This window comes from Rhamphochromis longiceps, linkage group LG22 (genome assembly GCF_057381845.1).
Source record: "Rhamphochromis longiceps isolate RC_006_pf linkage group LG22, R_longiceps_female_GT1.1, whole genome shotgun sequence".
Classification (NCBI taxonomy): Eukaryota; Metazoa; Chordata; class Actinopteri; order Cichliformes; family Cichlidae; genus Rhamphochromis; species Rhamphochromis longiceps.
In genome coordinates, this window is record NC_140577.1 from 24,241,621 (window position 1) to 24,262,336 (window position 20,716).

The 20,716-nt window shown below is 41.5% G+C and overlaps 2 protein-coding genes and 1 long non-coding RNA gene across 4 annotated transcripts; all 3 read left to right on the plus strand.

Moving 5' to 3' along the window:
• The first annotated feature begins 412 nt into the window (after positions 1-412).
• LOC146644110 (uncharacterized) lies at positions 413-4,976 on the plus strand. Of its 2 annotated transcripts, none has more exons than XR_014909414.1 (6): positions 413-476; positions 1,212-1,280; positions 2,921-2,991; positions 3,110-3,147; positions 3,230-3,391; positions 3,922-4,976. It is a non-coding gene; the product is annotated as an uncharacterized LOC146644110 (long non-coding RNA). The 2 variants fall into 2 exon arrangements; XR_014909413.1 differs by having other exon boundaries at positions 418-711.
• A 5,854-nt stretch (positions 4,977-10,830) lies between these two features.
• Positions 10,831-14,496, plus strand: LOC146644111 (uncharacterized). The gene is made up of 2 exons (XM_085396282.1): positions 10,831-11,050; positions 11,518-14,496. The coding sequence occupies exon 2, from the start codon at positions 11,828-11,830 to the stop codon at positions 13,316-13,318; it is 1,491 nt and encodes a 496-aa protein (XP_085252408.1). The 5' UTR covers positions 10,831-11,050; positions 11,518-11,827; the 3' UTR covers positions 13,319-14,496.
• LOC146644112 (uncharacterized) lies at positions 14,238-19,862 on the plus strand. Its single transcript, XM_085395408.1, has 3 exons — positions 14,238-14,424; positions 14,466-18,371; positions 18,839-19,862. The coding sequence occupies exons 1-2, from the start codon at positions 14,238-14,240 to the stop codon at positions 17,672-17,674; spliced, it is 3,396 nt and encodes a 1,131-aa protein (XP_085251534.1). The 3' UTR covers positions 17,675-18,371; positions 18,839-19,862.
• The last annotated feature ends 854 nt before the right edge of the window (positions 19,863-20,716 follow it).

Here is a 20,716-nt window from a genome sequence, read left to right on the forward strand (position 1 = left end):
TGCAGCTACACATGACTGCTGAGTAGCCCCTAAAGACAGAGGTGGTTCTTTGTTTAACAAATATAGCGCATAAAATATATCTAGTAAAAAAAAAGTCCAGTGGAAATTATCCCACAAGATTCAGACATCCACAAAAAAAATTATCAGCAAGATAGTCGATGAATCACCGTGACTGCACACTGTAAAACCCAACAGTGCATCTTACTAAAAGAAGTAAGTTGTTCTTACTCAGTTCTGAAAAATAGTTAAAGTAACTTTCATGAAGTGTGTTAGGTAGACCCAAAAGTATACATATGATATAATAACTTTATTGTAATAAGTACACATTATGTTTTTGTAACGTTTTAAGTACTGTTGCTTTAAACTGTTTAAGTTGTGCTAATTCATTTGTATTAGTCATCATCCACAGCCCCGCCCCCAGTGTTTTGCCTGGACTTGTCGGCCATGAGACAGGAGCCTCGTCAAGAGAGTGGAAAGTACAAGATAAAGTTATTTTTATGTTTTTTTGTTAATGCTTACTTCTAGCATACAAAACGTACATTTATCAGACTGCTTTGTTTTAGTTGTACTTCGTTGTAATTTATCAGACTACTTTGTTGTAGTAGCTCGTAACTTAGCTTGCCAGCACACAATTCCCGCCTAGCGCTGTATGGAGTCTGCCTTCACAATTTAAAAAATTAACGGTTGGTGGCTTGTTTCAATCAATAGTTGGTAAGTAGTCTGATTTTTGCAAACTGCATGCCACAAAACCTTTGGTAAAATCAGTGTTTACGCTTTTCTGACTCTGACCTTTATCAAGTTCAAATGTAGCCTACTTTTGACACAGTGAAAATAGTAGAAAATTTATTTAGTGTTAATTTTAAGAGTTTAACGGACAAGTTCGCCTTCACAAATTTTGAATATGATGGTTAGTGGCATTTTAGTCGCGAAATAATTTACCTTTTCAAAGCTGCACTGCACCAAACCTAAACGTTTCTGACTCTGTACTTTCCAAGGGTTAGCCTATTGTGTACTTCACTTGTGTAAAATTGCTTTATTATTTTATAACGTATAGAGTAGTTGACCAACCTGAATTGAAAATGAACTGTAGTGCAAGAATAAATCTTACTGTTTTCCAAGCTTGTGTTATTCAGATTGACTGTTTTTAAGTGAAGTAAAAGTAAAAACTGTTCTGCTAGCTTTCTGTCCTCATGGCTTTTGTGTTATTACAGTCTGACGATTGAAGGAGCAGTAGCATGCCGAGAGATCATCCAGCACTGCACTAAAGACAACCAGTAAAGGTGATTTTAAAACGATTTGGTATCAAAATGTGGAATTGCAAGTTGTGTAGTTTGTCTAGTTTTTCTACTGCCATAAAAGTCATGTTGTTGAAGCATTATCGGCTCAACCATGGTCAGTACTCCACAATTTCACCCTTACCCCGTCTCTACAACACATGCATGTGTACATTTAATACATTTAATTCATTAAAGATACACATGTCAACAATGCACACTCCCACGCAAAGAAAAGACGGTTCTTATCCAGATTTGAATAATTATGGATTTTGTTGCTCTATGTGTAATTTTAAGCAGCCATTTATTGAAAGCCAAATGTTTATCCATCTGAGGGGGCATTTAAAACGAAAAGAAACTGTTCCATGTCCTTTCAAGAACTGCAATTTTAAAACCAATGTCTACTCAACCTTCAATGCCCACAAATGCAGAGACCACCAAAATTCAACAAGTTACGATGAAGGCATTGTGCAAAGTGTTATAAATGTAGAACAAAAAGATGACATGCAGCTTGATTCAATAGAGTCATCAGATGACAATCAAGTGGCATCCACCAGTGAAATCAGTGGAATTGAGGGTTTAGAAGAGCAGTTGCAATACAATCTGGCTGGATTTTTCTTGAAAATGCAGACCTTTCTCCATGTGTCCCAGAGAGCAACACAGGAGATTATTGAGCATATTGATCAGTTGTTTTTGTTATCACAACCTTTGGTTAGAAAATCAGTTGTAGATATACTGAAAAAGCACAACTGTACATATACGGACAAACTGGTGGATGAGATTTGTCAGGCAGTTTCTGATAGTAATGTTTTACATAAATGTGTCACATCTGAAGGACCACTATCTACAGCAAAGAGGAGGAAATCATATTATGAAGAAAATTTTCCATATGTCAAACCTGTGGAGTATTTAATTGAATCGTCAAAGCACACTTATATGTATGTGCCTATTCTCACATCTTTGCAATTGTTGTTGAAAAAAAATGATGTGCTTGAAGAAATTAAACAAGCACCCACACAGATTCCTGGACATTTCATGTCATTTTGTGATGGATCCTACTACCAGGAAAATGTTCTACTGTCACAAGAGGGACAGAAATTGTCAATGATACTTTATGTGGATGATTTTGATCACAAACCCACTTGGTACCTCAAAGAAAATACATAAAGTCTTTGCAGTTTATTGGACACTGGAAAACTTTCCAGTTAAATCTTGTTCTGCTCTACACTGCACCCAGCTTGCTCTGCTGTGCAATTCCAATGATGTACGCCAGTTTGGGTGTAAGGAAATGCTGTCACCACTCTTAAATGACCTGAAAACTCTTGAAGAAGTAGGTGCCTACATTGAGACTCTTGGTGAATGTCTTAGAGGCACTGTCTACTCTGTTGTGGCAGACAACCTTCTGCCCATGGACTTGCTGGTTTCAATGAGAGTTTCAGGTCTACATATTTCTGTAGGTTTTGTCATGCCACCCAAACAGAAATGCAAACAGAAAATGCTGTTACAGGGAATTATGTAATGAGAACAAAAGATGCTCATGATAATTATTGTGCAAGAGCTTCAGAATGATGACATTAAGGAAAACTATGGTGTTAAAAACACCTGTGTTCCTTCTGACCATCTCTCTTTCTTTCATCCTGTCACAGGCTTCCCACCTGACTTCCTACACGACCTGTTTGAAGGTGTCATTTCAGTGGAGTTGGCACATTGTTTAAAGGTTTGATTTCTAAGAGATATTTTAACTTAGAAGACTTAAACAGAGCAATTCTGCACTTTCCATACCAACATTCTGACAAAGTTAATCGCCCTCATCCAATAACCTCAAATTTTGCCAGGCGAGGGACCATGGCCAGCACTCTTTCATGAGACACAGGTAAGTACAACTATGTATATAACATTTGCTGCTCATATAGTATGCTGTGTTTTGCTTATAATATTTTTGGAATTCTCTTCAGCTCTACTTTGAATTTCATCGGATCACCAATCAGAATCTGCCACATGTGTTTTATGCTGCGCTGGATGATTATGCTCCTCAGCTGACTGGACTTTACAAAAAGAGGAAAACTGGACGGGTCGGTGAAAGGATGGAGCAGCTTTTGTCGGCATATGGAAAACAGGTATTTAAAAGATACTAATTATTATTCTGCTTGCTTGGCAGTTGCCATTGTTATGTGTTTGTATATATATATATATATATATATATATATATATATATATATATATATATATATATATATATATATATATATATATATATATATATATATAAGGACACAAACGACATCTATGCAACTAGAACAGCAGTTCTGGCCGGCCTACCAATGTACCTCAGAGATTTTCAAAACATGCAAGGTACTTTGGTATTACAATAATTTGCACATTTGAATTTAAAAAAGGTTGAAAGGAGTTTATAAGTCATCTGGACTTGGGTTGAAAGTTGAAGACGTGAAGTTGAATGACTTATAAACTTCTTTCATCCTTGATTTGACTACCTGGATGAATGAAAAATGAACCTTCACTGTCAACTTAAAACATGTTATGATATATAGAATTTGAAAAACTGAAGAAAGGTGCCTGAACATTTGTATTTATGCTTTTAACAGAGATATTACAGATGAATAATTGTGCACTCTGTATTATATCTTAGGGTGAAATTGAGTTCTATGAAGCCATAGAATTGCTCTGGTTGCTGATGTCGATGAAGAGGAGGTGCCTGGAGGAGTTCCTTTCTCACCACGCCAAGTGTTCATAGAACTTGAAGATCGGTTTGTTATGACTCATCACTCATGGACTGATGCCCTGGTGTCTTTGTTTGGGCTAATCTATGCTCTGCATCTGAGCTATCCTATGAAGTATACTGGCTTTTTTGAGTTCATTCAAGTAGTGTTGCTGAAGCTAGACGATGAGAGAAAGCAACTAAAACCAAAATTGCAGACACTAAAAAATGAGCTTGTGCAGATGATGTTTGTTTTTCACTGGTCACTATATTCGTGCTTTTTCAGTTATCTGTGAATGGCTTCAATAGTTTTATTTGTTCTGGGTAATTAGCTTTCTAAAAGGCAATGTGGAGAAAGCTAAGAATAAGGAGAAAATCCATATTTGACGTTTTGTTTGTGATTGAAAAAAATCTTCACATAGTGTGTAATCTTAAGCTTATTTCTAAAAACATATTTTAGTTACATGGAAATCTTTTGCGAGATAACTGATAATTAGTCAATATGTACAGTATACTTTCATGCTTTATTTTTTAATTGTGTGATGAGTGCCAGTTCACTCGAGGTCTGGGCAAAACTGTTGCGAAGCCACAAATACCTTTGAGAATACTTTTTGTTAGTGACATCCTTAGTTCAGCTGTTTTCTATAGTTGCATTGCTGTAGTGCATGTGATTTCATTATTATACTAAATGTTACTTAAAATTGTGATTGTTATGGCTCTAATTGCCTCTAGACTATTGTTTTTTTTATGATGTACACCTATGTATCAGGTCTACATGACTAAATTTGTGTTTTGTACATTTAATCGATTTTCAAAATGCTACAAAAAACATTCAAAATTCCCTAAAAGTGCAAGTTTTAAAATGCCTAATTATTTGTTATTTGATAATGGCTTTAGCAGTCATAGGTTATGACTGAAAGTATGGTTGTATTCATTCTGTATTTTCTCTGCAGTTAAAGTTAATAAAAACTGAATGGAAAGAATAATAGCTTGGTTTTGTGTTAATAGTACTTGAACCATTTGGTGCAATCGGTTTCCCCAATTGGATTAAGTTGTTTAAATACAACTATTTAAGTTAATTTAACTTAATTTGAATATGAGCATGTAACACTTTAAATAAGTTTGAATAAATACAGCATCTTAGTACAAGAAATTTAATGGTTTAAGTTGAAACATACTAAATACAATGAGTAAATAAACATAATGCATTTGAGTTACATTATCATATTTGCTTTGGGTTCTTGGGACTCTAATAAAGTACTTAAATAACCCCAAACTGTTTAAGTTATAAAACTTGAATCAATTGGTGCAATCGGTTTCCCCAAATCATTTGAGTTAACTTAACTTGTCAGGTTTTACAGTGCAGTATACAGACTGCATGAGTCTCCCACGAGTCTTTTAGATAAGATGTATATCTTGACAAATATCAAATAAAAAATGACCCTTTTAGTGATTCCTCCTTCACCAAGCTTTTGCTCTTTTAAACTGTTTGCATTAAGCGTAACGTTAGATAAATGAGGACGATGAAGCAAATCCTTTTCAATTTAGAGAAAATATCATATCACGCTAAGCTCAGAGGCTGCAGCACTTACACTGTGAATTGCATTCCATAATGATTGATCCTTTTACACACTGACAGGAGGGGGGTTGGGGACTGGACCCACTTGACCGTTCACTGAGAAGCTTAGGCCATCGTTTCACATACAGCACACGTCGGAGGCAACCGTTGCACAGGATTACTAACAGAAAGTGATCAAACAAGTGTATTATTCACCCCGCGCCTGTTAATGTGTGGATGTTATTGTGTGCCACCGAATGCCTGATACCACCAAATTGGTCTCTACTCACCAGTCTGATGTCCTAGTCAAGCTGGCAACAGTGATATGAGTAATGCCCACTATCACAGAGAGGCAGGGAGTGGAACAATTGGCTTGTCAAATAAGAACCACTTGACAACTTCTCAAAGAAGATCAATTATGGTCAGTGTCCTGATCAAAGCAGTGACACGAGTGTGACTGTGTCACACATGGCAGCCAGGGTACGACTCCCTTGCTTAAGTAAAAAGTCTTCTAATAGTCTTGGTCTCATTGGTTTTATGCTCCAAACGACCACTGCTGATTGCGTGACAAATCGTTAAATGATAGGATGAGCATATTATACTGGTAGCTCAGATACTTAACCATCTGCTCAAAAACACAATTACACCTTAGCTCAGGCTGATGTGGCGGGAAATGGAGGAAGAGGGCATCCTATAATAACATGATGTAGACATTAAAAAGTTAAGGTGAAGACAAATTCAAAGAGCACTTCTCTGCAGTGTAACGGAGCTGACTTACAGTCCTCAGCCCCCACCCCTGACCTCACAAGAATCCTCTTTCCCAAGCAGATGAGGCTAGTGTGACGGAACTACAGGCAGGAGATGTGATTACCAGATCTCAATCGACTGTAATTCACCTGTCATCCCCGTCCTTAATATGCATCCGCTGTTCTCCAGTGATCCCAGACGTTGAATGACACTGGCTCCTGATGTTTGATCCAGCTCATGGACATTGATGTTTCTTAATTATTGAAACAATGGAGTGAGAAGCAAAATGAGCTAGTGGGGAAAATAGTAGCCAGCCAGGTTAATTTGGGGTTCATCAAATTACTGTGTGAATTAGAGTGATGTCGTAAATTACAACAGGCCTGTAATGAAGAAATGGAAACTTAGAGAAAAAGCGTTCTGCAGCACCAGCAGAAAATACCTCCACCCAGATAATTAAATAAAAGCACAGCCTACAAATTAGAAAGCCTTTTGTATTCTGAAAAGAGGGGCTATTCTGTGGGCTGTAAAAATGGCAATGACCTGCACATGGCCTAAAGGGGAAAAGAGGGAAAGGACAGATCTCTGTTGTGTAAAACCGCGAACAAGCACAGAGATCTGAGGAGAGGGGGGAGCAAAAAGAGAAGGAGGTCATGCACCAACACGAAAGAGTTAGTAAATGGAGGACAATAGTAGGGCGTATTTTATTGGGAGTAGGTAAGAGGTAAGGGCTGGCAGAGGCAGGGAAAGCGATAAGCTAAAAGAACTGGAGAGAAGTGGAGGGAGGCGAGGTGAGCAGGGGTGAGAAATTTCACTGCACCCCATTTCTCTCTGACATTCTTCAGCCCATCTCCTGAGCCCATCCATCTTGGATGACAATAGCACTCTGATTTGCATACCAAAAACGCTTTTCCGATACGCGCCTTCCAAGTCATTGCGAGAGATTAGAAAATATCGACAATTATTGACAAATCCCAAAGCACGGGCGAAATTCCATTTGTAATATTGCATCTACCATTTTATTTTCTTATTTTCTTCCCTCTTATGAGAGCACATTATTGACTCAAAAATCTGATTGCTGCTGCCGAGGCTTATGAGGAGAGTTGGGGTGGCAAGCAGTTTTGGCTTGCTGTGGAAGTGACTGTCGGTGAGTTTTGTATTCTCCGTTATTGCTTGTTTGTGCATATTTCCTAATGACACAGACTTTAATTAAGATAATCATCACATTGGTACCCCACATGGCTCTACTGTGGGGCCTTTTCCGATTAAGGCCAGGTCTGTATAAACCCCATGTGATCAGTTATTCTGCTTTTGGGCAAACCTTGTGATTACAATGATAAATGCATGACATAAATGAGAGGATGGGGATGGAATATGGCACGCAAGAATTAAAGGGCCATGGAACATTTGCTGCGATATGAAGGAGCATCATCAGTCCAGAACTCACAGAGAGAGATATGGGAAATGAGTGCAGTTAATTAAATAAGTCAGACACCATAAGGGAAGCCAGTTATTAAAAATCCAAACTATCACACAGGCACGCAAGCATGGTATCAGCACCTGGAACAAAATGGGAAAGCACCTCTTCTGTTCACAAAAAGAGAACCAGAAAGCAGATATTCAATGAAGTAAGAGAGGTCATTTCCACATATGAGTCTTTGCCAATAGATAGAAGTAGAACAAGGGAATCTTAAGTTTCCCCAATGCCCTACATCAGACTTTAAAGTGACTCCGAATTCCTTACTGTGAGGCCAAAGATCTCGTTAAGAAGTACAAATTGTCCTTGTACTACAACAGAACAATCTCCGGTCCCAAGCTAATTAAGTTTCTTGTGTCCTGGCGATTTGTTGTTTCTTAATGAGAGTGCCCGGCACCTCTCCCAAGTCCTATATTGTAATTAAGCAACGATGGGAAGATGACGTGGTGGAGGATAAAGAGTGGAAAGAAGGTAAAGTGGAAAGTCGTCCTGTCTGGTGACCTGCCCTCACAAGCTATCTCTCCCTCTCTCCCTCTCTGCCTCTGTATTCCTCTCTTGACTGGCTTCTATTTTTCCAGTAGGCTGTTTGACAAGCTGCCAGTTCTAATGCCCTCAGCGCAATGTCCCTTGTCAACTCCCATAAACTCTTATATCTATCAGAGCTTCCTCTTAACAAAAAAAGAAGCTTCCATTATCAAAGTGATTAAAAATGATCTTTAATTCTGGGGACAGCCAAGGGTACGGTGAGTTTAGACAAAGCCAATTGCAATAAAGTTCCGCATCTGCATATCTTTATTGCATTCTTTTTGTTGCCTTCTTTTTTGTAACCTGCGTCTCCCTCCTGCCGACATTTGTCTTTTCTCAGGTGGCGCTCCTTTACTCCTTTTCTCCTCCGCCGTCTCTCTCGCCGCATCAATGAGAAGTGTTAAGAGTCGATTCAGTAGCGTACACGGATCAATAGATCGCGCTGACCCTGACACCAAAATGTAAATGCTGTTGTTAGATAACGGCTTATGGAAAATCCACTCCATCACACAGATTTAGGAAAAATGGGCTTTAAAAGATGCATATTTTGTTTTGTTTTTTTAAACTCAAAAAAACAAAACAAAAAACCTAATTTGCATATATAATTACTTAATTAATGGGCTGTATGTTATGAACAGTCAATTTGCTAATTATAGCATTAGTTGACATTGAATCAAATCAGAGAACATCGCCACATATGATCTTTTATATACCAGATTTTTAATTAGTGCATTGAGTTAAGTCGAGGAAAGATGCAATATCGCCATGTCTGAAACTTCCCACCAAGGTGAGATAAAATAGCAGGGGGATATAAATGTGATGTACTGTGGGGAATAAAAGTTGTGGTGATGGTGAAATACCTTAAGAGCATAACTCTGCCATGCATCAAAAGTACATGCTGTCAAACTTGTTAATTTAATTACCTGAGTTGTGTTGGGGATTTTAAATGGCTGGGGAGGTAGTTAGTATCTGTGCCAGTGGAGGCCACCTCGGTGTCAGCCGGCTCCTCTCACTCACTTCCTCGCATCCTTTCCAGATACACTGCCAGCTTTTTGCAAGTAGTGCTTCATTTACAGTTACAAGGTGGTGGTGGTCAGGGGTGTGAAGAGGAAAAGGAGAAGCAGAAAGGTAAGGTGAGGGGAAGAGCATCTACCAGAGAGGAGTAAAAAGAGGAATAGCTTTGGATAAGATTCTGAGCAGGAAAGTGAAATGCAGGGAAGCTAAAATGCCATGACAGGCTTAATTAGAACCATTACAGAGTGGCCATCTGGGGCTCACAAGGTTGTCTCTTACTCACAACAACAGAATATGATTAATGGAAACCCACAAAGTGATGAGAACTAATGTTCACTGCAAAAAAAAGAAGGGTGTGTTAAGAGTACATCTGACACAAACGAGAAGTGGCAACTTGCAATGTGAAGCTCGAGTGCAAATCACAAGATTTTAAATGGCCTTTCAGATCAGAAATTGATCAGCTGGATAAATGCATCCGGTAGAAGACCTTTTAGGCAAGGGATGCAGGGATGTGCTAAGAGAAGATGGAGGACAGAGCGTTGTTTACTTTCTTTGAAAAGATGAGAGTGCAGGACAGGATGGGGACGGGACGTGATGAATTCTCTTAATGAGCAGCACTGGACATCAGACAGAAAATGTGATGAGGCACAAAGGCCTCCCAGCGCATATCAAACAGATGATTTCAGTCTGAGTGATGTTGTCTTGGTATTATTGACTGTATGGTGAGACTGAATGATAATGCCAGTGGCTGAAGAAGAGGACAGGTTAAAAAGTACATGGGCAACTCTTTGACCGCCCATCTAATGCATACCAAATCCTTTGTTCTGCTTTGTAGCTTCACACTCACAAGGCTTGCATCTATCACTCCCGCTGTCTGTTTATCTCACTTGTTTGAGTGACTTCCAACCTCAGGTGGTTCACAGACTTTGTTTGGCATTTGTCTGGTTTTGCATTAGCATTCTCTGAAGTGATGCAACTCTGCTTTTACTTTTCCTCTGCTCAGTGTCAGATATGAAAATAATCTATCTTTATTTTACATTTCGATACCTACTTCTCAACTGTATGTAAATGGACTCTTTGTGAATGTCGTGGTAATTTTGGGATTTTAATGATTTCTTTACACTGCTCTTTTGCCAGGATCTTCAAAGTGTTTAAAAATAATAATAATCCACACGGAAGAGTATACATAGAAGTTTAAATATATACCCATTCCCCTTACTAATATTTGGGTAAATGTCCCTTAGTAAGTGACACATCAACCAAACACTTCTGGCATAATAGTGGGCGGATATTTGATCACTCTTCTTGGTGGATTTAGTTTGAGATCATTGTTATGTTGAAACAACCAACTGTGCCCAAGTTTCAACCATTTACAGCACCTGCTGATTTGTAGTGAAGTTAAAGAATTTGGAGATGGCATTCATTCATTATTCTATCCACTTTGTGCTATGTACCGGAACCACTCGCAGAAAAAAACACCACAGTCCATGATGTTATCACCACTGTCAAGTCAAACCGAGTAGGAGGTGGAGAGCCCTGAGGAAAAAAAGTAAACGTGACAGACTGGAGGGCGGAACTAATCTTGTGTCTGGGTTTCTGTCGGGAAGGAAAAAGAAGGCGAACTGGGGAGCAACAGGAAGTTGCCACTTTCGGGAAAAGCCCAGCATAATTCTTTCAATAAGTTGTTCCCAACATGAATATTGTGTGGAACTGAAGTACCTACAAAGCCAGGGAGGCAGCCGGTAAGGGAATGGTTGCTGACTATGGTAAAAGACTTTGAAGCGAGTTGCTAAAGAATCGCGGCTGCCGCTAGCTTACGTAGCATTAGCACTGTGCCGTGAGTTGGTCGCCTGTTTACGAGCGGCACCATTGTTTATTGTTGGTCTGCATATGGAAGACTGTTAATGCTTGCATATGGTTAAGAGAAGCTGGTTATAAATACTATTGTTATTGCTCAAGTTCTAATGCAGATTGATTATTTAATTTAGCACTTTAATAGAAAGCAGTATTTCTCAAGGTGTATGTACAATTGCTAGTGAATTACATAATTTGAGCATTTAAAAATACTCAAGTAAATATTGTACTACAAAGCTTGCGCACTGCATTGATGTGTTTAAAAAAGAAAATGTGTTTGGGATTGTTTACAATATTTGCAGATGTGTGATAACAAACATAATTTGTATTTTGGTTTTTTGGTTTGTATTTAAAGGTTTTTCACCTATGGCTGACTGTGGCCGAAAAGAAGATTAAAGAAAAGGAAAACAAAAGATCTGCCTGGTCATTGAGTGAAACCCAGTTAAACACCTGTGGTAGATGCATCAATCCCTTTCAAGCGGGGAAGCTGCACAAACTTAGAGAGCTTGACAGTGAAAAACCGGGAAATCAAATCTGGGAAAAATGACCTGGAGTCCTGGGATAAGGGAATAATTAGTGCAAAGAGGAAATTCGGAGAATCCCTCAAGTTGCATGTGCCATTCCCATTAGTAAATAAACCCCAGTTCAAGCCTGAGCACACAAAAATGGCAGACCAAGCTGCTGGAAAGTCAGTTGAACAACTCAAAGGAGTGAGGGCAACAGCCAAGAGATCATTCTCTCGTCTGGTTAATAGCATTACGAGGACGCATGAGGATATGACTGAAGAAGAACTCAAAGACAGTTTCAATAGACTGACGATGGAAGCAGAGAAAGTCATGGAGGCCAATGATGATCTAGAGGCCGGTTTCATTACAGAGCTAGAGGCAAAGCCTGACACAAGTGAAGCAGCTGTGCTGACAGAACAGCAGAGAGCCGACTTAGCAAAGACTGCAAGTGAATGTGAGTTAAAACTGAAGGAAATAAAAACCCTAGTCAGAGAGGCTCTCTGGGCCAACTTTGGAAGTGCAGAATTGTCCACAGCACTACAGGCAGCAGAGGCTGAGTGTGAACATGTTGCTGCCATTACGCCTGACGGTAATTATGAAGTGTATGATTTCGTTCTTGGCCACCTGAAAGAACTGGTGGGAGTGGCAAAGGAGAGGTATAGCAAGTGGAAGCATTGGATCCCATCAGGTATTCGGAGAGATCTTCAAAGCAATATACAGAAGCTGGAACTCTGCGTCCCCAGGCTGGTTTCCAGAAAAGCTGACTTTCTGGAGATGAGAATAAAGGAGGATGCTGATCACCTGTCATCATTGCCAGTTACCTCCAGCTGCCCCATGCCAATCATCAAGCTGAAACCAACAGCACTTCCTAAGTTTCTTGGAAATAAACGAGACTTCCACAGATGGAAGAAGGAATGGGAGGTTCTTCAGGGGCAGGCGGAGCCATCTGGTTCGAAAGAGATCAAAAAGTTTCAGCTACTTGATAGTGTGGATGAGAAAATAACGAGAGAACTTCGACTCACCACTTACAACACTGCAGACGACATCTTTCGTGTTTTGGAGAATCGGTTCGGCAATCAAACATCAATTGCTATTGAAATAGTGGAGGAGTTACAGAGAATGCCAGCTGTCAAGAGCCACCAGCCAAGAAAAATAGTGGAATTAATTCAAGCTGTGGAGAAGGCACTTCAAGACCTGGTTGACCTTGGTGACACGGGGGCCATAAAAAACCCACTGGTGACAAAGTCAATCGAAAGTAAACTTCCGGAAACACTCAAAAAGGAGTGGCTTATTTATGTTGCTGACAGTAGAAACACGGTCACCCCAGAAAAACGATTTGATAGTCTTCTGGAATTCCTCAAAGAGCAAGAAACCATATATGAACAGCTTGATCATCTGAGAGAGGAAGAGCCAAGTAAGCGAGAAAGAGTGGAGCTGAAACATTCCAGAACCAAATTCACCAAATCAGGTAGTGATGAAGGGTGTGTGGTCTGCGGTGATGGAAAGCATAAAAAGAAACTCTACTTCTGCAGGCAATTTAAGACATTAAAGCTTGCAGAAAAGAAAAAAAAAAAAAAAAAAATGACAAAGGATGAACTGAAGCTCTGCCATCACGTAATGTCGCATACTGCTGTTTCTGATGTCATTTAGAAAAAAAAAAAAAAAAAAAAAAAAAAAGCTTGCAGAAAAGAAGGCCGCAATTAAGAAACTAGGCGCATGCTGGAGTTGTCTCGACGTTCATGACAAAGGGTCATACTGCAAACCCACTTATCTGTGCAAAAACCCAGGCTGCAAAGAAGCACACGCTGCGGAGCACCATTACTACCTATGCCCTAATGCTGAGGTGAGGAAGGGAAGTGCAGCAGGGAAGCAAAATAGATCTGATCCAGAGGGAGGAAAGGTCAGCAGGAAATGTACAGAGGATCAGGAGGAGTTCCTCAGAAAACTGTCACCTGAACTGGCAAGAGAATGCAGGGATGCGTTTTCAAACACTGCATCTAGGACATGCAGCACCACCAAGGAGCAGCCAAGCCTCCTATTTGAAGGTGGGCTTCGAGAGCTGCCAGTAATCATGATGCTCCTTGAGGTCACAGCTAATGCTGGGCAAAAGATTGGGACATTAATTGACCTGGCTTCTGACACCAACTATATAACCCACAGGGCTGCAAGCAGTCTTAACCTAAGAAGTGAAGAAATCACTCTGGTTGTTCATGGAGTAGGGGCAATGAAAACGCACGTGAGAACAAGGCGGTATCTTTTAAAGATCCGAGTCAGAACGCCTAGAGGCACCCTTAGGTCACACCAACTGGTCTGCTATGGACTCGACAGCATAGCAGAAGTCCACAAACATGTCACACCGAGTCAGCTACAAAGGTTCTTTCCGGATATACCACTCAACGATCTTGTAAGACCGAAAGACATTCATCTGCTTATAAGTCATAAAGAAGGTCGGCTAACGCCTCAGAGGAGCAGAGTCATCGGTGACCTTGTGTTATGGGATGGGCCACTTGGAAAGACAGTTGGGGGAACTCACCCTGAGCTCTTCGAGGAGCTTACTGTCTCTGCCCACATGTCCAAGACACACTTTGCCAGGTCAATGAGAGCAGCAGCTGTCAAGTATGAGGAGCTCATTGGCGAGGCCTCGGACCAGTCTTCAACAAGGAAGCATGTTCCTGCTAAGCTTCAGAGGTCAAGTACCTCAACCACCAGTCGAGGATTCTTAGAGTGGTGGAAGTGGGATAGTATTGGTGCTGCATGTGAGCCAAAGTGTGGGGGTTGTCGTTGCGGAAATTGCCAGCCAGGTGGGAAAGAAATGACACTGGCCGAGGAGAGAGAGAGCTTGAAATAATAAGAGAAGGACTCACCTATGTCACGGGTGATGGCCACAGCGACGAGCCACACTGGCATACCAGATATCCTTGGGCTGAAGATCCAGTATCCTTACCAGATAACAAAAAAGGAGTTGAGAGCACATTCCTCCGGACAGAGAAACAATTGGCCAAGGAGCCTGAATGGAAAGCTGCTTATGCCGCTCAGGTGCATGACATGGTGGAGCGTGGAGCCGCAGTCAAGTTGTCCAAGGACATGATCAGTAACTGGGATGGGCCAGTGTGGTACGTGAGCCACCTCATTGCTCCGAATCCCCACTCTGTTACAACTCCAGTGAGGCTTGTGTGGAATAGCAGCCAGAGGTTTAGAGGTGTGAGCTTGAACGACCTGCTAATAAAGGGTCCAGATGTCCTCAACCAGATTCGAGCAGTTCTCCTCAGATTCAGGGGCGGAGTGTACGGAGCCCTTGGTGACATAAAAAAGATGTACAATTCAGTTTGGTTAGAAGACAAAGAGATGCATCTGCATAGGTTCCTCTGGCGGGACTCTGAGGATGACGAGCTAGAGGAATATGCCATCACAAGGGTGAACATTGGAGATAAACCGGCAGGATGCATTGCACAGCTGGCAATGCGTGAAACTGCCAGCCTTTCTACCTTTTCCCACCTCAAGGAGGAACGTCGTGTACTCCAGCAAGACAGCTATGTCGACGACATCCTTACCTCTCACAATGACATGAACCAACTAAAAGTCATTACGGAGAACATTGAGCAGATCCTAAAGGCTGGAGGATTTGAGCTGAAACCTTGGGTCTTGTCTGGTCAAAGTGGGAGGAGGAAGCGCAATGACGAGGGTGAGAAAACAAGAATGAAAACCATTGTCCTACCAAACCAAATGCGTGACGAAGAAAACAAAGCTCTTGGTCTGGGTTACATAGTGGAAGAAGACAAGCTTCATGTCATGGTAGCAATCAACTTCTCCAAGAGGAAGAAAAAGATGCGAGTTGGCCAAGACCTTGCCCAGGAGCAGATTAAGACCCACACGCCAAACCCACTGACGCGAAGAGAGCTTCTCAGCCAAGTGTCAGGGTTGTATGACCCAGTCGGTTTGGTCACTCCTGCAAAGCAAAAAGGAGCAATCTTAGTTCGCAGGGCATTCCAAGAGACAAAAGTAGAAAGCTGCTTGGTCAAGGACACTTGGGATATGGCGCTCTCAGATGCCCTGAGGGAGGACGCCATTAGGCTTTTTGAGGAGTATGCCCAGCTCAGCAAAGTCACATTTGCAAGGGCGCTAACTCCCCCGTGCTTCACCGAAGAACCCTGGGCAATTACTTTCTCCGATGGAAGTGAGCAAGCCTATGGGGCAGTGTTGTACTTAAGGTGGAATTCAGATCAGGGCCCAATCATCAGGTTGGTGGAGTCCAAAGCTAAGTTAACACCATTGGACCACAAAGGGGATGTTGTCAAAGCAGAGCTGTGTGGGGCAGTGTTTGGCTCACGCCTAAAGAAATACTTTGAGGCGCAAAGCCGGATTCAGGTTGAGAGGTGGTATCACTTTGTCGATAGCCAAACCGTCATTGGGGCAATACAGCGGGAGAGCTATGGGTACCAGACCTTTTTTGCAAATAGGATTGGAGAAATACAGAGCAGCACAAGGATTCAAGATTGGTGGTGGGTTCCTGGCCCTCAGAACATTGCGGATGTAGTTACAAGAGGAGCTAGTCCCAGGGATCTAGATGAAGACTCAGAATGGCAAAATGGTCCAAAGTTCTTGAGTTTGCCGGTGTGCGAGTGGCCAGTCAGGTCAGCTAAAGAGTTAGCCGCCACTGCCAAAGAAAACGTCAATAAGCTGCAAAGAAAGGCGTTTGTCGCTGCCTTGACAAGGGCCGAGATAAAAGGGCAAGAAGAAAAGCGAAGTCGGGCTGCTGAGGCCCAGGGAGAGCAGCGAAGGCCACCTGCGGGGTCAGTCATCAAGAACCTTGTAGATGTCAAGCGGTTCAGTGACCTAACTCGATTAGTTAGATCAGTTGCTTGGACTTGGAGAGCAGCTAGAAAGTTTCTTGGGGGACATCCAGCTGCTAATGACCCAAAGTGGGAGGCAGTCCCGTTGGTAGGAGTAATTTCGGTGAAGGAACGTGAAGATGCCCTAAGAGACATCTTCCTTGCAGCACAAGACAGCGCTGTCTTCCCAAGAACTACTACAGATAGACTGGTTGTATACAAAGACCCAAGCTCTGGGCTCTTTGTTTGTGGCGGCCGAGTGCAAGCTTTTAAGAAAGACCAGGTTAGTGTTCCCATCTTGGCTTATGATGCTTGGATCTCTACACTGTTGGCTCGGGAGGCCCACAATGAGAGTCATGAGGGAGTTGCTGGGACCCTGCTCAGAATGAGGAAGAAAGCGTGGGTCATAAGAGGGAGAAGGATTGCTCAAAAAGTTGTGGATGGTTGTGTGGTTTGCCGGAAAGCAAAAGCACAGAGTTGCCGGCAAATAATGGGCGACTTACCTCCGGAAAGAACTCAACCTGCTTTACCTTTTGAGTTCACAACAGTGGATCTCTTTGGACCCTACCAAGTGAAGGATGACATCAAGAAAAGAGTCATGATAAAGGTTTGGGGGGTTGTATTCTGTTGTATGGCCAGCAGAGCGATTCACACGGAGTTAGTAAATTCCTTGTCGACTGAAGGCTTCTTAATGGCTTACCAGAGATTTACAGCAATTAGAGGACATCCAAGAAAGATCTGGTCAGACCCAGGTACTAATTTCGTAGGAGCAAAGTCTGTCTTGAAGGAACTTTACGGATTCTTGGAAAGTCAGAATAAGTTTGTCTTGGAGGAGACTGCAGCAAAGAATGGAACAGAGTGGATGTGGAAAGTAAATCCGGCTGATTCCCCACATAGAAATGGAGCTGCTGAGGCTGCTGTGCGCATTGTGAAGAGAGCACTCCAGAGTCTTGGAAGGGAGTCTGGGCTAAGTTACAGTGAGTTCCAGACAGCTCTTCATGTGGCAGCTAACCTTGCAAATGAGCGCCCGATTGATGCCAGAGTACAGAGTCGGGAAGGTTGCATGTCACACCCAACAGTCTTTTGCTTGGTCGAGCATCTCAAAGTGGGGACTTCAAGATGTTTGACTTTTCCGTTTACCCCTATAAGAGACTTCAAGCAATCCAGGCAGACGTGAGCAAGTTTTGGAGGTCCTGGAGCCAACTTGCTGGCCCTAATTTGTTTGTAAGGAGCAAGTGGCACACTGCACACAGAAATGTCACTGTTGGAGATGTCGTCTGGTTAAGTGATCAGAATGCGCTGAGAGGGCACTTCAAAATGGGCATAGTTGTCAGCACTAATCCAGACAAAAAGGGTATTGTGAGGGACATCAATGTCCGGGTATGCCCAAGTTACAGTGGTTCTGTGGCTAAGTCCTTGAGGGCGGAGGACTTAAGCTCTAGTTCAAGAGGAGCGACTCCAGTGGCTCAAGCTACCATCCTTCATAGAGACGTCAGACGTCTAGTTGTTCTGTTACCTGTGGAGGAGCAAAATGGGACCAAGTCGTCAGTGTCATGCTTAAATGGGATGAGTTAAACTGCGGTTTGCTTGTGAACTTGGCGATCTCCTGTGTTCCAAGGGAAGATCGAGTGGGAGGTGTCAAGTCAAACCGAGTAGGAGGTGGAGAGCCCTGAGGGAAAAAGTAAACGTGACAGACTGGAGGGCGGAACTAATCTTGTGTCTGGGTTTCTGTCGGGAAGGAAAAAGAAGGCGAACTGGGGAGCAACAGGAAGTTGCCACTTTCGGGAAAAGCCCAGCATAATTCTTTCAATAAGTTGTTGCCAACATGAATATTGTGTGGAACTGAAGTATCTACAAAGCCAGGGAGGCAGCCGGTAAGGGAATGGTTGCTGACTATGGTAAAAGACTTTGAAGCGAGTTGCTAAAGAATCGCGGCTGCCGCTAGCTTACGTAGCATTAGCACTGTGCCGTGAGTTGGTCGCCTGTTTACGAGCGGCACCATTGTTTATTGTTGGTCTGCATATGGAAGACTGTTAATGCTTGCATATGGTTAAGAGAAGCTGGTTATAAATACTATTGTTATTGCTCAAGTTCTAATGCAGATTGATTATTTAATTTAGCACTTTAATAGAAAGCAGTATTTCTCAAGGTGTATGTACAATTGCTAGTGAATTACATAATTTGAGCATTTAAAAATACTCAAGTAAATATTGTACTACAAAGCTTGCGCACTGCATTGATGTGTTTAAAAAAGAAAATGTGTTTGGGATTGTTTACAATATTTGCAGATGTGTGATAACAAACATAATTTGTATTTTGGTTTTTTGGTTTGTATTTAAAGGTTTTTCACCTATGGCTGACTGTGGCCGAAAAGAAGATTAAAGAAAAGGAAAACAAAAGATCTGCCTGGTCATTGAGTGAAACCCAGTTAAACACCTGTGGTAGATGCATCAATCCCTTTCAAGCGGGGAAGCTGCACAAACTTAGAGAGCTTGACAGCCACCATGCTTCACAGTTGGTTCACTGTTCTAAGATCTGAAAGTCCTTACTCTCACTCCTGAGACTAAGATAGTTGTGAACATCCTAACCAATTTCCTCTTATCTGAAGGTGACACCCTGGGTCTTCTTCCAGACCTTGGTAAAGTGGTGACACATCCAAATTCAGAATCAAAATCAGAGAAACTTTATAAATCCCAGAGGAAAATTTTGTTGTTATAGCAGCAACTATACAACAAACAACAAGCACTCATATAAAATGAGTGTAGAAACAGAGTTATGACAGATACATAGAAAAATATAGAGATATAGGTTTAAATATAAATATAAAAGGACAAGTGCATGTGCAAATATGTTGTGGTGTACAAAAGTGACAGGGTGCATTGAGGTGTGATTAATACTGTTCCACATCCAAGTGGATGAATTAAAGAGTCTGATAGCAGTGGAAAGGAATGGCCTGTAACGTTCCCTCAGACAGCAATGTTGAAGGAACCTATTGCTATTGCTGAAACTGCTCTTCAGATTGTCCAGTGTGTTATGGAGGGGCTGGGAGTCATTGTCCATGATTGCCAGCAGTCTTGCCAGCATTCTGTCACTGATCACCTCCTTCAGGGTGGCAAGCTTCATGCCAAAAACACACTTGGCCTTCCCGATGAGTTTCTTCAGTCTGTTTGCGTACTTTGCTTTGATGCCTGAACCCCAGCACCCCACAGCAAACAAGATGATGCTCACAAAACATATAGAGCAGCCTGCTGCATACATTGAAGGATCTGAGCCCTCGTAGAAAGTAAAGCCTGCTCAGACCCTTTTGGTAGGCAGGGTTGGTGTTGGCAGATTACTTGTACTCATGTAGAATCTGCAGTTGTTTAGAAATGGCTCCAAGAACCACAAGGAGAAAAAGCAGTTGGAAAATTTACTTGCACAAACTGTTATTTATTAAGAGCATCCACCATTGTAATGGTATATATTACCAGACACAGAAAAAACCCCATTATTCTTTCCACCAGACCCTCTCCCTTTTTACTCTTCTTTGCCTAAAGCCTTGAGTCAGAATGGCATTTCTAAAGATAATTCATTCAGTTCTTCCCATTCAAACAATCACTTTATGTGTATACATAATTTATTATATACGACTTAATAATTAAAATCAGCACATTTGTGTTTAGCATCTTTATGGACTTGCTATACTATTACATAGCTCTGTGAATGGCATTTTAACAAGGTTTTCTGGTATTTGTTTCTGCAAAATATATACATGGATACACACTTAAAAGAAGACAACCTAAATATATCATTAAGTTCTATTATTGACCAGAACAAGGGTCTCTGCTCTTCTGGCAACTCCTCATCGCTATTCACTGCTGCTATCTATAGTGCTATGAACGTCTCAAACAACTGTTTATCGGATCCACTTCACCACTTCCCACTCCCCGGCAACATAATTAGATGTTTTCTCAACATCTAATTATGGTTAGAAAATAGTTCCAAAATGCAAGCTGTGTCAGTGTCGAGATGCAACCTCAGTTTCAACTTGGTATATATCTTGAAAGTCACCTGGACTTTCTAGCAAAGGACAGTTTGACTCAAAGAACTGTTTTAAATTCTGTTTTTTTTTTTTTGTTTTTTAATCTATTAAAACTAAATGGAAGAAAAAAGAAATTGAAAAAAGACTAACAAGAAAGAAAATCCTGCTCCAGGGTACATTTCTCATCCTACTGAGTTG

Bases quoted from the DNA above. Each gene is read 5' to 3' on its own strand.
- LOC146644111 (XM_085396282.1), top strand. From the start codon at position 11,828: ATGGCAGACCAAGCTGCTGGAAAGTCAGTTGAACAACTCAAAGGAGTG.
- LOC146644112 (XM_085395408.1), top strand. From the start codon at position 14,238: ATGTCCAAGACACACTTTGCCAGGTCAATGAGAGCAGCAGCTGTCAAG. The intron at 14,425-14,465 runs GTGAGCCAAAGT...GGAAATTGCCAG, and splicing joins GGATAGTATTGGTGCTGCAT to CCAGGTGGGAAAGAAATGAC.